Source organism: Rhincodon typus, chromosome 5, assembly GCF_021869965.1.
Source record: "Rhincodon typus isolate 14 chromosome 5, sRhiTyp1.1, whole genome shotgun sequence".
In the NCBI taxonomy this organism is placed as follows: Eukaryota; Metazoa; Chordata; class Chondrichthyes; order Orectolobiformes; family Rhincodontidae; genus Rhincodon; species Rhincodon typus.
Window position 1 is genome coordinate 16,465,765 of NC_063336.1, and position 17,318 is coordinate 16,483,082.

Below are 17,318 nucleotides of genomic sequence, written 5' to 3' on the forward strand. Positions count from 1 at the left end.
CACCTTGTTGTCTCGGATTCTCCAGCATCTGCAGTTCCTACTATCTCCGAGACGAGAGAAGTCTTTTTACCTGGCAAGTTATGATGACCCAGATTGCATTGTCTCTAAGGGTGGTAGGTAGAGATTGTGAAGTAACTTAGAAAAGGGAAAAGGCTTGAAAGGAAAAGGAATTGAGGGGGAAAGGGAAGAGAAACGGGACTAATTAGTTAGCTTCATCAGAGAACTAGTGCAGGAACGAAGAACTGAATAACTTTCATCTTTGCTACATGATTCTCATTCATAATTAGTGTGAACTGCTGGTAAGGACAGAACTGGGCTCAGAAATGACATCGTTTGCCCTTATTCAACCAGCTAACATTGTCAAGGATGTAACTCAATATATGCAGAGGGCAACTGGTGCTTCTGAACTGTAGGTCAGTAGGGGGGAGCGGTGTAAAAAGGTAGTGCATGTTTCCGACTGGGGAAGAACTACAATTAATTCAATTCTTAAAAGCGGAAATGACGAATCCACAAACTAGTTGTTTCTTTGTGGTGTATCGTCATGAATGTTATATTTAATGCAGCAAGACAATGGAGCTAAGTAATGCTAACATACTGAGAACGATTCTTGTCTGATAAGCAAATAATCCTTACCCCACCTACTGCTTTTGTGGCATTGCCCAAACATACTGAAATATTTGTTACTAACTGCAGCCTTTGTGTAGCGTCATGTGTAATTTGACTGCCCAGATAAAATATAAAATAGTTTGCCACAAGGAAAGGAATAATGTGTCTCATTATACTATTCTACGACCATGAGTTCATTTGTGTATCTTTTGAAAGACCCTTTTATTATACATAAGTGGACGGTGATGTCCTAATGGTATTATTGCTAACTTATTAATCCAGAAGCTCATCGAATGTACTGGGATCCTGGGTTTGAATCCTACTACGGAAGATGGTGGAATTTAAATTGAATAAAAAAGAATGTGGAATTAAGAATCTACTACTGACATGAAACTGTTGTTGATTGTCAGAAAAACTCATCTGGTTCACTAATGTCCTTCAGGGAAAGAAATCTGTCATCTTCACCTGGTCTGGCTTACATGTGACTCCAGACCCCCAGCAGTGTGGTTGACTCTCAAAAACCCTCTGAATTGGCCTAGCAAGCCACTGAGCTGTATCAATTGCCACAAAGTCACAACAAAGAAATGAAACCGGACGGATCACCTGGCATTGATTGAGGCACCATAAAAGGCAACGCAGAAACAGCCCTGTGGACCCTGCAAAGTCCTCCTTGCTAATATCTGGGAGCTAGTGCCAAAATTGGGGGAGCTGTCTCACAGACAAGTCAAGTAGCAGTCTGACACAGTCATACTCATATCCTATATCATGTGTCCCAGACACCCCCATCACCAACCCTGGATATGTCCTGTCCCATCGGCAGGATAGATCAAGCAGAGGGGCCGGCACAGTGATATACAGTCAGGAGGGGGTTGCACTGGGATCCTCAACATTGACTGTGGACTCTATGAAGTGTTATGGCTCACGTTAAACGTGGCCAAGGAAACCTCCTTACCTCGTACCGTGCTCCCTCAGCTGATGAATCGGTATTCCTCTATGTTGAACATAGGAAGCCCTGAGAGTGGCAAGAATGCAAAATATACTCTATGCGATGGATTTCAATGCCCACCATCAAGAGTAGCTCGTCAGCAGTACTACTGATCGAGCTGGTCAGGTCCTAAAGGACATAGCTGCTAGCCTGGGTCTGCAGCAGGTGGTGAGGGAAAAACATACTTGACCTCATCCTTACCAATCTGCCAGCTGCAGTTGCATCTGTCTGTGACAGTATCAGTAAGAGTGACCACCGCACAGTCCTTGTGGAGATGAAGTCCCGCCTTCACATTGAGAACAACCTCCATCATGTTGTGTGGCTCTATCACAGTGTTAAATGTGACAGACTTCGCACAGATCTAGCAACTCAAGATTGGGCATCCATGAGGCACTGTGGGCCATCAACAGCAACAGAATTGTACTCCAGCACAATCTGTAACCTCATGGCCTGGCATATCCCCCAGTCAACCATTACCATCAAGCCAGGGGATCAACCCTAGTTCAATTGTGAGTACAGGAGGGTATGCCAGAAGCAGCACCAGGCATACCTGAAGAAGAGATGTCAACCTGGTGAAGCCACCAAACAGGATTACTTGCACACCAAACAGCTGAAGCAGCAAGTAATTGACAGAGCTAAGTCATCCTACAACTAATGGATAAAATCTAAACTCGGCAGTCCTGCGACATCCAGTTGTGAATGGTGACTGACAATTAAACAGCTCATTGGATGAGGAGGCTTCACAAATATCCCCATCCTCAATGATGGAAGAGCCCAGCACATCAGTTCAAAGGATAAGGCTGGAGCATTTGCGGCAATCTTCAGCCTGAAGTGCTGAGTAGATGATCCATCTTGGCCTCCTCCAGTGGTCCCCAGCATTACAGATACCAGTCTTCAGCCAATTCGATTCACTCCACGTGATATCAAGAAACGGTTGGAGACACTGCATGCTGCAAACATTATGGGCCCAGGCATCATTCTGGCAATAGCACTGAGAGCCTGTGCTCCAGAACTTGCCGCTTCCCTAGCCAAGCTGCTCCAGGCATCTACCCGACAATGTGGAAAATTGCCCAGGTCTGTCCTGTCCACAGAAAGCAGGACAAATCCAACTCGGCCAATTACCACCCCATCAGTCTACTCTCGATCATTAGTAAAATGATGGAATGTGTCTTCAACAGTGCTATCAAGCAGCACCTCCTCAGCAATAACCTGCTCAGCGATGCCCAGTTTGGGTTCCACCAGGGCCACTCAGCTCTTGACCTCATTACAGCCTTGTTTCAAACATGGACAAAAGAGCTGAATTCCAGAGGTGAGGTGAGAGTGACAGCCTTTAACATCAAGTCTGCATTTGTCCAAGAGTGGCATTAAGCATCCCTAACTAAACTGGAATCAATGGGAATCAGGGGTCAAACTCTCCACTGGTTAGAGTCATATCTGGCACATAAGTTGGTTGTGGTTGTTGAAATTCAGTCATCTCAGCCCCAGGACATCTGTACAGGAGTTCCTCAGGGTAGTGTCCTAGGCCCAACCATCTTCAGCTGCTTCATCAATGACCTTCTCTCCATCATCAGCTCAGGTGGGGATGTTCGCTGATGATTGCACAATGTTCAGCACCATTCACGACTCCTCAGACACTGAAGCAGTCCATGTTCAAAGGTAACAAGATTTGGGCAATATCCAGGCTTACACTGACAAGTGACAAGTAACATCCACACCACACAAATGCCAGGCTGTGACAATCTCCAGTAAGAGACAGTCTAATCACTGCCCCTTGTCTTTCAATGGTTTTACCATCACTGAATTCCCCCCACCATCAACATGCTGGAGGTTATCATTGACCAGAAACTCAACTGGACTTGCCACATAAATGCAGTGGCTACAAGAGCACATCAGAGGCTAGGAATACTTCGGCAAGTAACTCACCTCCTGACTCTCCAAAGGCACAGCGCACAACAGTATACTCCCTAGTTGCCAGGATGGGTGCAGCTCCAACAAAACTCTCAAAGCTTGACACCATCCAGGACAAAGCAACCCGCTTGACTGGCACCACATCCACAAGCGTCCACTCCCTCCACCACCGACACTCAGTAGCAGCAGTGTGTACTATCTGCAGTATGCACTGCAGCAATTCACCAAAGATCCTTCAACAGCGCCTTCCAAACCCACAGCCACTTCCATCTACAAAAACAAGGACAAGCACATGGGAACACCACCACCTGCAAGTTCCCTTACAAATTCTCACCATACCGACTTTGAAATATATTGCCGTTGTTTCACTCTCACTGGGTTAAAATCCTGGAATTCCCTCCCTAAGGGCACTGTGGGTCTACTTACAGCATATAGACTGTATCAGTTCAAGAGGCCAGCTCACCACCAGCTTCTCAAGGGCAGCTAGGGACAGGTAATAAATGCTTGCCAGCCAGCTATATCCGTATCCTACAAACGAGTACAAAAGCACCAATTTGATCGCTTAAAGAATTTTGAGTATAAATTGCCTCTTGTCATTTTAAATGGAGGGGTCAGTTAGCCTGGATGACTGATTTATGATGCAGATTGGTGGCAACAGTGTGGGTTTAGTTCCCGTACTGGCTAATGTTACCATGAAGGACTACCCTCTTCAATCTCACCCTTCACTTGAGGCGTGTAGACCCTCAGGTTAAACCACCACCACTTGTCTCTCAGTCGTGAGAGAGCAGCCCTATGGTCTGGTAAGACTTCAGCTTGGTTTTAATCAAATTTCTGTTTCAAAATTTCGTCCCTAGCCAAATTGTAGTTACTTGCAAAATAAGAAATAATTGCCGCACATGCTGGGGATCTGAAAAAAAAAACAAGGTGCTGGAAAAGCTGAGCAGGTCTGGCAGCAACTCTACAGACTGTTCTGAGGAGACTGTTGGATTTGAAGCATTAACTCTGTTTCTGTCTCCACAAGTACTGCCAGACCTGCTCAGCTTTTCCAGCACTTTCTGTCCTCACTGTGGTTATTCATCAATTGTCAGCTAAAGTTTTATGGTGTACAGGCCCGGTCCTTCTGACAACGGAGGCAATGATGTAGTTGAGTATTGCAGCCCCTGTCCCTCTGCCCAGCAGCAGCTCTTCACCCCCAGACAGTCAACTGGTCATTCTGCTGCCTATAGCAGGTTGTGTGGTGTTTCAGCTTCGTGCTTTTCGGTTGGTCTGACCAGTTTTGACCCTCAGAGCATTGACAAAGGAAAACTGAACTATAAGTATGTTTCTCATGCTCTCGAGCTGCAAGACGCACTGTCTCAATGTGAGCTGAGCCATCTAAATGCGAATATACAAAATAGAAGTGGATCATTTGGCGCCGTGACACTGCTGTGCTATTCAATAAGATCACATTTCGATCTACGCTCTCTTCCCCCCCCCCCCCCCCCCCCCCCCCAACTCCCAATAACCCTGCGACTCCACTGTCTGACAAAGAATCTGTGCAACTGTCTTATAAATATTCAGAGAGCCCACCTCCAACACCTTCTGAGACAGAGTTCCAAAGTCACATGACCGTCTGACAAACAAAAAGGGTTCTTGCCTCTGTTCTCGAATGGTGATCCCTAATTTTAAAACCGTGTCCCCTGGTTCTGGACTTATCGCCAAGAGGAAGCATCCTTTCCTCATCCACCTTTTGAAGACTATTTGAGATCATATACACTTCAATCAAGTCCGCTGTCACTCTCCTGAACTCCAGCAAAAACAACAGTGTTTCCTCGGAGCTGCACAGATGCTGGGAGGTTCCGGATGCTTCTGGAAGCCGCTGCTGCACACTGACCTTTTGAGGTCTACAGGAAAACCTCAGAAGGCATGTTGGAAACAAGTCAACCTTTCCTCCTAAGACAAACTACTCATTCCAGGTACCAGCCTAGTGAGCCTCCAGTGAAACCACCTCCAATGAACTTTGCATTTCTGCTTCAAAGAATGAGTCTTCCCCATAACCCTCGAACTCTGAAATAAACATATGTTTTCACAGGTTCCCTGCTGAGGAACTAGTTCTAGAGATGGATTACAGGCAGCAAAACAATGATACCATCAGAAGGTCTTAGAATCCAACAGGAAACTCTATTCCAAAGATTTCTTTACTATTGCTGAAGCTGAAAATCTACAAATGTTCACGGGAATTAGATTAGAGTGGTCAAACACAGGCAACTGTCAGTATGACTGTAGTTCCAGGTTTTCAGTACAGAGATGGAAACATGATAGATTCCAAGGCACAATGATCAGATGTGCCAAGGGCTGACAACCCAACATCAGTTGTTACTGCGTTCTGAAAGTACTGCACTCAGCAGGACCAATGTCCCTGACGGTTAGGAGGCTGCAGGCTGTCAAAATGACAAAGGCAGCTCTTCTTGCTGCCCTCAGCATGGTCCGCACTGTGCCCCATATTGGGAAGGATGCTAGCAACAGGAGCCCAGAGGATTTTACAGTGCCAGCTCCTGATGCCAAGCCACCGCTGTGAGGGGACCTCAGCAATGCTATTTAAACAAGGGCCATCTCTCCAGTGTGCAGGCTTTTGACTTAATGTTGCTCTCACACACGGTTTGTGGATATACTTTGGTTTGTTAGGCCAGGATGTTGGTAACTCGCTGGATTTGGAGGGGAGTGTGACTGCACTCAGACCAAGTGGGGTTTTGAGACCTGTCTGCAGAAAGGCTGCTGCTGTGAAGGGGTCTGTGACATGATGGGGGGTGAAGCTAAGGCTCCGAGGTTACAAGCAGAGGGAGGCAGTGGTGGAGGCTCTCCTCATAAGCCCATATACACCAAGAGTTTTCAGGAAACTCTTCTCCTGCCTCCACCTCAGCCAGGAGCAATGACTGTGGTGCATGCTGTTCACCAAGGATGTGGTGACAGAAGTGTGCCACCTCCCTCTACAGGACCTGTAGCTTCACAACAGCATGAGGACAGTGACACTGTGGCCCTCAGGTTTACCATTCCTCTCAGCTTCTACCCTACTCAATTTTTCCAGATGAGAGCAAGCAACATTGCAAACGTACCCATGCAAGCTGTCAGTTGATACATCCAGGGAATGGTGAAGCACTGTGTATTCAGGGAAAGGAGGGTTCTCATTTTCTATATACAGAGATGCAAGAAGACACGTGGCTTTACTAAAATAGCAGGATCCGCAATGGTGCAGGGAGTTGTTGACTGTACCTGCCTTTTTGTAAATTTTTTAATGGGATGTGGGCAAGCATTTATTGCCGGTCCCTCGTTGCCCTTGAGAAGGTGGTAGTGAGCTGCCTTCTTGAACAGCTGCAGTCCATGTGTTGTTGGTATATTCACAATGCCCTTAGGGAGGGAATTCCAGGATTTTGATCTGGTGGCGCTGATGGAATGGCAATATATTTCCAAGTCAGGATGGTGAGTGACATAAAAGGGAAATTGCAGGTGGTGGCGTTCCCTTGTATCTGCTTCCCTTGTCCTTCTAGATAGAAGTGGTCATACTGCAGTCATAATGTTGGTGAATGTCTGCATGAATCTTCTAGGAGGTAAACACTGCTGCTACCATGGTGGAGATTGGCACCACATCCACAAATGTTCACAATCAAGTGGGCTGCTTTGCCCTGGATGGTGTCAAGTGTTCTTGGATGGACTCATCCAGGCAAGTAGGGAGTATTCCATCACACTCCTGACTTGTGCCTTGTGGGTGGTTGACAGGCTTTGGGGAATCGGGATGAGTTACTCACTGCAAGATTCCTAGCCTTTGACCCCTCTGCAGCCCCGTATGTAAATCAGGAGAGCTACAGGAATTGCAAAGGATTCTATCAAATGAAGTGCAGTTGGTGTGCAACAGTGTCCAAGCCATCATGTGCACGAATGTATGCCATCCTGGTATCAGTCACGACACCAACTCTGGGAACTGTATTGCTGTATCCACCACAAAGACCCAGTGGCTAGCTGCTTGGTGAGACCGATGTCGCGAGAGATGGTAGTGACTTTGTGGCAGTGTCATTGCACTAGTAACCTAGAGGTCCAGACTAATGCTCTGGGTCATGGGTTCAAAACATAATGTGGTAGTTAGCGTAATTTTGCAGGTCAGATGGGCTAAACAGTAGAGAATGGAATTTAATCCTGAAAATTGAGAGGCGACACGTTTTGGGAGATCTAACTATCCAATGGAGTATATGTTGAATGATAGAACCCTAGAGGTTACATAGGATCAGAGGGATTTTGGTGCACATGTTCATAGGTTTGAAGGCAGCAGGACAAGTTGGATAAGGTGGTCAAGAAGTCATATGAGCCGGTCGTTGCCACCAAGCGAAGGAGAGATCACAGGAAGGAGATATCTAAGGCCTCTTCACTCTTGATGAGCTTGTCTGTGACCACTTACTGAGACCTGGGTTCCTAGAAGATGCCATACCTTCACCATCATTGCTCAACAATTCCCTATTTTCCCATTCATCGGCATCGCCCCAACACAGCATCCCCTTGGCCAAAGTCCTGCAGTAAAAACCGTGGATAATAATTCCTTCAGTAGCAACTTTATCAAACAACATATCCAGAGATACAAAAAAAAGTTCCGCAAAAGTTTCGTCTTGCAGTTGTCTCTGCTCCATCACAGCTGTAGCCCGCCCAGCCTGCTGACTTTAAGCTGCTGTGGCTACTGAGAGTCTGGCTTCAGTCTGCACCACTTTGTGCTGAGTTCTCTACTATCCTGTGAGGTATGCACAGTGCCAGGATCTGAGCTGATGGATGAGAGCATAAGAACAAACAAAAGTGCTTCTACCTCCGAGGTCTGTGGTCATTCTTGTCCTTCCTTATGAGACTGTATTGGCTTGTTAGCTTGCATTCCTCAGAATTCTGAAATCCAAAGAAGATCAGAAAGGGAGAGTGAGGGAAATTGTCTGGGTTGGGAAGCAAGAGGTTCTTGGCCTTACGATCTGCAGCTTGTAAAAAAGCTATTGGAGTCACTGAGATCTGTAGCACAGAGAAAGGCCCTTTGATCCATCGTGTCCATGCTATCAAAAACAACCACCTGACTATTCTAGTCCCAATTTCCTTGTAAGCCTTGTCTATAGGGTGAGGTGGAATTTGTGAATGGTCAACAGAAGGAATTTACTGGCGTCCTGAATGTTGCCAAACTCAGCAGCCTTGGTGACAGCTATCCTCATCATGCAGAGCACCATCACCCCCTCTTAAGTTATACAGGCTTGTCTGTAAGCTGTGAGACTTTGGTGTGAGGCTGGCATCATTAGTGAGTGTGTAATGGTGCGGTCAAGCATCTGAATGTTAAGCCTGAGTTCTGGCTGCGAAGGACTCTTGCTGGGTGAGTGATGGGAGCATTGAGCAACACGAAAAGTTGATGGACCAGTGGGTAAGGAGGTGGATTTGCTGACCTTGACCATTCGCATGAAATCCTTGATCAGCCCCATGGCCAGGTCCTTAACAAGTTGACCGCCTGTTCCCTTTGGAGGCTATTCCTGCAGATACATGGTCTCTCTCCTTTGATCTCCTAAAGGAGCAGCCTGGCTGGAGCAGAAGCTCACTGCTCACACAGCCACCAGCATGGGTCCTTCTCAACTGAGCCTGCAGTCACTCAAATGAAGAGTACACACTAAGTGTTATGATGAAAGCTATCTGTATAAAGTAATTTAATTTTTTTGTAGAGTTTGGATTTTACACTAGTGACAGATGGGTATTGGTTTGCTTATGTGTAGGAGTTTAAAAGTTAATTAGATCAGTCTTTCTGGAGCTTCATGCCAATATGTGTTAGGGAACAAGAGCGCCTGGAATGCTAATAGGATTTTGTTTATACAATGGGGATTTACAAAGGGGGAGAGAGAGAACATTTAAGTCATTAGGTGTAGCAAAATCTAATCAGAAAGTTGCTTTTTAACATAGTTCAACAGCTTCAGAGCAGTTTGCAGGAAGCCTGAAGGTCACAAGCAAGCATAGTCTCCTTTTTTAAAAAAAATATTGTTCAGAGCAGTTGAGGGAATAAGTTATCTTTGTGAAAAGATGTGATTTATGAATTTACCAGACCAGGAATGTTTGATTAGATGGTGTGGGGAGGAGATTGTATTTTGATCCATTTTTGTTTTGAAGTCTTTCAGTCTGTGTTATATTTAGCTAGCTTTTGTTTGTTTTATTTTGTTTTACTTTATTTTGTGAAATTCTGTTTTATTGTTAAATCCAAGTCTGCAGTCTGATGTGCTTATCTTTCAGTGAAAGACCACCATGATAGATAAAACTGAACAAAAACTATGATCTGTTGAGCTAGATTTCATCAAAAAAGCGAAAAGTACTGCGATGCTGGAAATCTGAAACAAAAACAGAAAATCTCAGTAGGATTGGCAGCATGGTCATAGAGTCATACAGCACGGAAACAGACCCTTCAGTCCAACCAGTCCATGCCAACCATGTTCCTAAACTAAACTTGTCCCACCTGCCTGCGCTTGGCTCCAAACCTTTCTTACACATTACTTATGTGGAGACTTAACGTTTTGGGACCAATGACTCTTCTTCAAAACTTCTGAAGAGCTGCTGAGGTTTTCCAGCAATTTCTGTTTCTGTTTGAGCTAGATTTCATACTTGGATCGAGTTGCCCAGTAATGACCTCAGCCAGGATCGGAACGGTATGCATGCTGCTTGCATCATTGTGATCCAGTGCGAACTGATCATGAATAATGCCCTCAACATTCAAAACTGGGAACGGTCTAGTTTGTGGTGTCTGGAAAAGAATAGGAAAGGAGGGAGGCACAGAAAAAGGAAAGGTCTTTAAGTAAATTGTAAGAACGTCTGGGAAATGATATGGTTAACAAAGTGTGGAGCTGGCGCAACACAGCAGGCCAGGCAGCATCAGAGGAGCAAGAAAGCTGACGTTTCGGGTTGGGTTCTGAAGAAGGGTCCTGCGCGAAATATTACCTTTCCTGCTCCTCTGAACGCTGACGCTGCCTGGCCTGCTGTGTTCCTCCAGCTCTACACTGTGTTATCTCTGACTCCAGCATCAGCAGTTCTTGCTACATCAGGGAAATGATATGGTCAGGTTATTACCACCTTGGCAATCTCAACATGGTCTAGGTGCAAAACTAAATTAGATGAACCTGGTAATTTGTGTGTTGATACAAGAAATAAATTATCTGGAACGTTAGACGATTTCGGATTGTTCTAAGAACCCAGCTGGTTAACTTGGTGTCCTTTGACCAGTTCAGGCCAACATGTGCCACCACTGGATGGTGTGACCCCCTCAATGTTTTCTGACAAGGTCAAGCTGCCAAATCCGTTATAAGAACAACTGTTCACAAAGATACCCCACTATTCGTTGCTTGGAGCAACTTAGAATGGATTACAAATTGCCCTCCTCATCTTATGAAGAGCAACATTGAAGTGTCATTAGAAATTAATGATTGAAATGTGGGTGCAGAGATGGGAAGTTTGGAAACAGCATTCAGGTGGGCCAAAAAAAAGCTTGCTGTGTCTTCTGCATTGCATAGCACCAACAAATGGAAACCATGTGATACTCACGATAAATCAATGTTAATCATTTACAGAAGTGCAATGTGTACTTGTGAATTAAGAAGCCTTGTACTTTTCTTCCTCAAACTACTAACTCTAGCATCAGGTGATGTCCTATTGCATTCCTACCTAAGTGGTCAGCCTGTGGAGGAATCAAAAATCAGCATGCTGGCTTGTTTCCTGGTCTACCATTCAGTGCCTACACTTCAACAGATAGCAGCTACAGGAATTGAAGGTAAGCCTCGAACTCGAGTCTGATTTGGAATGTGATGCTTGAAGGGGTGGCAAAAGAAATTCAACAGGAACATTCAGAAAGGAGTTGGATGAATAATTGAAAAGAAAATATCTCCAGATCTGTTAGGGCGGGTGTACAAATATGATGGAGTGGAACTAATTGGAATTCTGTTTTAAATAATCAGAAGCACGATTTTTTTTTTGGCTGTATTTTTCTCTGACTTCTTTCCAGGCTGTAAGATAAGAATCAGGTGATGAAAGCTTGAGGAATTATTAAGAAACCATGTGTGCAGATTAAAAATAGGAAAGTATTGTAATTCAGCATTACATCTGCCGACACCTGGAGAGTGAGAGACAGAGAGTTCTACATCATCGTTTAAATTCTTGAAGGGTTTCAAAAATAACTGACAACTGCTAATGGTCGGTAGGTTAATAACCAGAAGGGGCACATATAACTTGATTGACACCAAGATCAAAGGCAACTTGAAAACCATTTTAACGCAGTGAATCGTTAAGTTTTGGAAGATACTGTCCAACAGGATAGTAGATCCAGATTCAATCATAGCCCTTTCAAAAGAAGTGGATGAATATTTGGATTAAAATAAAGGAAGAAATAACAGGAGTCAGACTAAATGGATTGCACTTCAAAAAACTGGTGCAGATTTGACTGTTCTAAGGTTCTATGGTTTCAGGTGGTTACGATTTTATCAGAATTCTGGAACTAATTTAAAGACTCCTGAGGGTCTCCACTCGAGCATTAACTGGCCTTCTCTTTTCAGATGGTCATTAACCTGCACCTTTTTATTGACTTATTACCTGGGAGACTTAATTCAAGAAAAATACGAGAATGGCTTTCTTTAAATGTAAAACACCAATTACATTTTGCACACTAAACTTGGAGTTGCATACGTACCAGCCCTTTGTGAAGTGTCTGTCAATGTGATGTGGCCTTTGTGTTTGAGAATCAGTGTTTGGATCAGTTCCCAGGGATCATTCCATTGAATCAGCATTTTCTGCTTCAAAATGGAGACTAGGGAGTACTCACTGCTGTGACATTGACTGTTTCCTGTCTGTTCCTGAACAATGAACTCCATATTTTTAGAGAGGCCACTTCTGTATATCTGATCAATTCTGTTTTACATGAATCCCTTCATCCACATTATTTGTCTATTAGCCAATCAAATTAACTGGTAATTTCTTGCTGCTTGTGGGATCTTGCTGTGTGATAATTGGCTGTGATTTTCTTTTGTATGACACAATTTTAGAAATACTTTGGTTTTGAAATCCCCTGAGATTATGTAAGGTACATTAAAAATCAATTTGATTGCTTACGAACAATTGACATTAGGTTTCAGATGACCATTCTCGTCATTGTCAAAAATAATGTTCGGAAAATATAAGTTTCTATTAATACAGCAGCATTGCATTATTGGGACATTTCAAATTGATTTGAAACCAACTAACTTCAGAGTCAAGTCATTATTATGTAGGAAAGTTGTGCAGCTAATTGCATACAACAAGGTCCTACAAACAGCAAATAAAATTTGCAGTTAGTCACTCATTCATTGACGATGGCTACTGAGGAAGAACTGTTGACCAGTTCACTGAGACACCTCCATGCTCCTCAGATAGCTCCTGGAACATTTCGGGTTCAGTTTATCAATGAACAGATCAAGCTTTGATTGGATACCACATCAGTGTTTAGGTAGCAGAGTCTTTGTACTTAGAGACATCTAGAAATTGCTGCCTTTCCCGTTTTCACACACGCTATACTTGTGTTTTATTCTTTAGGTACTGCAAGCTTCTCCGAACTCCTGCTGAAATTCAGCCAACTGCATTTGCCAGTGCAGACTCTGCTGAGATTAGCTCCAGTGATTCTCGGCAGGCCCCAAGCAATGTTGGTTTGATGGTCACTGGGGTTTATTACAACTCTAGACCCAGTCAGATCATCAGTGTCTCTTTATTGTCCAGTTATGGCGTTGTTTCTGCATCATTTAAAACATTTTTTTAAAGTATCTTAGGGTTGTTATTATTGGAAAGCATGTTAGCAAACTGTTAATACCACCAGTAATTGCTGTGCATTGCCAACTGGATTTAGATGTGCATATGTTAACTGAAGAGGAACTCACTTTGTGAATAAAAACATCTACTTTTGCAGTTGGTTGTGATGTTTTATTTTGGTATAAAATTTGCATTGCAAGCATGCAAAGAGGGCGGACACAAAAAAAACCAGCTTGTCTGTCACAATAAGCATAATTTAAACAGTGTTGACCAAAAACAGAAGTTGCTGGAAAAGCTCAGCAGGTCTGGCAGCATCTGTGAAGAAAAAAAAAGAGCTAACATTTCAGATCCGGTGACCCTTCCTCAGAGTGTCGACCACTTTGTCCCACCATCATTCAGCTGTTTTAGTGCACAGCAGGATGATATATCTGCAACTGCTGAAAGCAAACAATTCAGGGACTTCTACCAATGACAGTAATATCCCCAAAGGTCCACTTATCTTTTCAAACTGTGGCTGTTATCACAAAGTAGAAACCTATTGCCAGAGTTGTCGTTTGTTCTGTAACTTGATGACTCTATGAAAAGCATATCTTCTGTCAGCTGGTTCTACGTTTCTCTAACTTATCCATATGTTCATGCTCCATATTCTAACTCAAAATGACCTGAGCATTTTGCCAAAAGTTCATTAATCTGAAATTGTTAAGTCTGTTTAGGCATTCAAGGGGCATTGGTGATGATTTAGACAGAAATACTGTGCAAGGGTCTGGGGAAAAGGCAGGACATTGGCACTAGGTAATAGAATCAGTGAGGGCATGATGGGCTGAATGGCCTTTTCTGTGGCATAGCCACTCTGTTCTCTCTCCACAGAGTCTGCCTGATCAGCAGAGGATTTTTCAGCACTGTTATAATTGCAGATTTCCCCCATTTGTTAATTTTGTTTTTGTCAAAACTGCCCATCTGGACTGAACCTCTAAGCCTTTTATTATTTTAAAGAGTGTTGTTAAAATTCCCTAAATCGTGATTTTTCTGGAGTAAAATGATTCTCTGGCATGGCTTTCAAATTAGGTATCAAAGATCAGGAGGACTCTGAAGTCTCCCTTTGTTTCTTAACCACAACCAATTCCTTATCCCTGACCCCTCTGCCAGTTCTCCAAGTCTCTCTCTCTGTCTCTCTTCTTTTCCCCCCTCTAAAACCCAAACTCCCCAGCTTCACTTTCTTCCCCCATCTCCAGCCCATTATCTTCCTCTCTTTCCTGAGTCTCTATTTATTTACCTTCATCCCCATCACCTGACCTTCCTTTCTTCTTCCCAAGCCCTGCTTCTGTTCCAGTCCTCCTCTTTCAAAGTCCTTGTCACCCTCTGGCATCTGTGGCAGATGCCAATCAGCTGATTCCTCATTATCCTGTCTTACCTGCCCCACCCCAAAATCTCCATTCCCCATGAACTTTCCTTCCAGCTTGATGTCACCTACGCTCCTTCTGTTTTTCTGCCAGACGCCCCCCATTTCAGGAGGTCATGCCTCTCTGCTGGACATGACTTCATTAACCCCTCAGAGGTCACACAAATCTTTTTCTCGCACAAACTGGTGTTTCCCTGACACCTTTATTGCAATCTGGATTAATACGATGAAGAGTGTAGGCTCTGACATCCATTCCACTGTTCCCTGTGTTAAGTTGCTTCCATTAGTAACTGTCTTCTGCCTATCAGAATTAATTCCTTATCCAACCCAAAATATGTACATTTATCCCACAAGTTCTGTTGTGTGACTTTGTCAACACCCTTTTGAAAATCAAGGTGTACAATATAAACCAGGTTACCTAAATCCACAAACCTTGAAGCTACCACAAAGTGCGAAATCTGTTGGATTAGCTCTGACCCTTAATATATGTAGAGAGTCACTAACAACTTGTCAGAGTGATCATACCAATTCATGATGCATGACTGAGTTGGGGTCTGCTTTTTGGAATGATGTTGAATTGAATGCTGTCAGAACCAGAGGTTTGTTCTAACCAGGGTTACCTTTCCATTGATTAGGCCATTTTGAATGTAAATGTCAACAGTGCAAAGTATTGCTGGTAATTCAGCATTGTCTTCTGTCATGAAGATGGTTTAAAAAATGGCCATTTTATACCTTTAGCCATGAATCTACCACTATTCCTCGTGGTTTTCTTCAGTAACAATTTACAGCCCTGAATGGCATGTTGACTCAACATAATTCAAAATAATCCTACTGTTATCACATCTCTCCATTCACTACCTTCACCTTGTGGTTGTTTTGATATCAACTTTCATTTCCCTTTAGCTGAAATCGATACCCATCTCTGTTATCTTTAGGTCTACATAATCGTTTTTGCTTGATTCTAATTTGTCCTTGCATATGACCCATTAGCCATGGGTTTTACTTTCAAGGCTTAGATGTTAGTCATGGCTCAGTGGTCATGCTTTTGCTTCTGAGTCAGAGCATTGTGGGTTCAAATCCCACATTAGAAACCGACATGTCATGAGTTGACACTTACTGAGAAAGTACTATTTTTTAAATGAGACATTAAACCAAGGTCCTATTTTCCTTCTTAACTAAGTACAAAAGTCTACACTTTGAAGACAAGTTTGAATTCCTGCTAGTCTTCTCGCTCAGTCACACCACTAAAATATCATCTGGCTTGCTGTGCCAAATTCATCTAGAATCCCTATAGCATGGCCCATCAAGTCCATACCAATCCACTCACCTAGACACCCCACCCCCTACCTGTAACCCTGTATTTTTCCCATGGCTAATCCACCTAGCCTGCACATCCCCGGACACTGTGGGCAATTTAGCGTGGCCAATCCATCTAACCTGCATATCTTTGGACTGTAGGAGGAAATCCACACAGACATGGGGAGAATGTGCAAACTCTACACAGTCACCCAAGGATGGAATCGATCCCAGGTCCTTAGCACCATAAGGCAGCAGTGCTAACCACTGAGCCACTGTGCTGCCCCAGATTGGCAAAATTAGCACTTGATTGATTGTGAAATGCTCCGGGATGCTGTCTCCAATACAAGTGTTATTTTTAAGCCTATAAACAAAGGTAAATTGGTAGATCGTAAAGCAAGTAATTACGGTAAGTGGATGTGATCCACTGAAATCCTGGCTGACGAAGAGAAATGTTTGAGATCTGAGCGCAGATTGTCTGCCTGTTCTCTATCAGGGTGACACTTAAACAATGACCAAAATAACTGGTGTGTGCAGTAAACAACATATCACATGTTCTACTAATGTTATTGTAGGGTCACGCAGTTGTAAATTTTAAAAAGAGTACTGTAAATGTTTTGTACAAATTTGAACTTGAGCTTTTTTTTTGTTAACCTGCCAATCTTTCATGCTTCACCAATCGGTGTAAACATGACAGGCCCTGCCGATTATGTGAAGAAGCAATCAGCTCTCTGGGTTGACATACAGCAAACCAGTCAGAAAATACCTCCCTGTAAATGATTCCTGAGTAAATACAGCTTGTGAGGAAATGCAGCAGTTGTGCTGTGCAAAAGAGATTATGGGTGGTACTTCAGAAGAGTTTGTGTCATATCCTCTTCATGTCTCCAAGGTCCTTAACATCAAATTGGATTTTTAAAGCAGAGTCAATGATGGAAGCAAACAGAAAGAGGAATTTGCTAGATTTAAGAAAAGACCAAGGTCCTCCTAGTTTTGCTTCTCATATCCTGGTAGTCAAATGATGCAATGTTCATAGCACTGTGGACTTTCATTATCAACCTCCAGCAATTGGACTGTACAGAGCCCAGACCGGAAGTAAGGAAAACATAGTCCTGGCTTGGAAATATATCACCATTGCTTCGTCTTTTGGTCAAAATTCTGGAACTCTGTATCTAAAGCACTGTTAGAATAGCATCAGTACACAACTACTTTGGTATAGGCAAGCAGTCCAGCACCACTACCTCGGGAACAGTTAAAGAACATGAATTGAGAGCAGGAGTAGGCCCTTCGAACTTCAACATTCAATAAGATCGTGGCTGATCTAACTACTCCACGTTCCCC

General features: G+C 43.6%; 1 protein-coding gene across 1 annotated transcript in view; it reads left to right on the plus strand.

Moving 5' to 3' along the window:
• anapc1 (anaphase promoting complex subunit 1) overlaps positions 1-13,441 on the plus strand; it is a 199,978-nt gene extending 186,537 nt beyond the window's left edge. Inside the window, 2 exon segments of the mRNA XM_048596681.1 lie at positions 11,151-11,285; positions 13,076-13,441. Coding sequence (XP_048452638.1) covers positions 11,151-11,285; positions 13,076-13,191 — 251 coding nt within the window. The 3' untranslated portion in view covers positions 13,192-13,441.
• Positions 13,442-17,318: the final 3,877 nt, after the last annotated feature.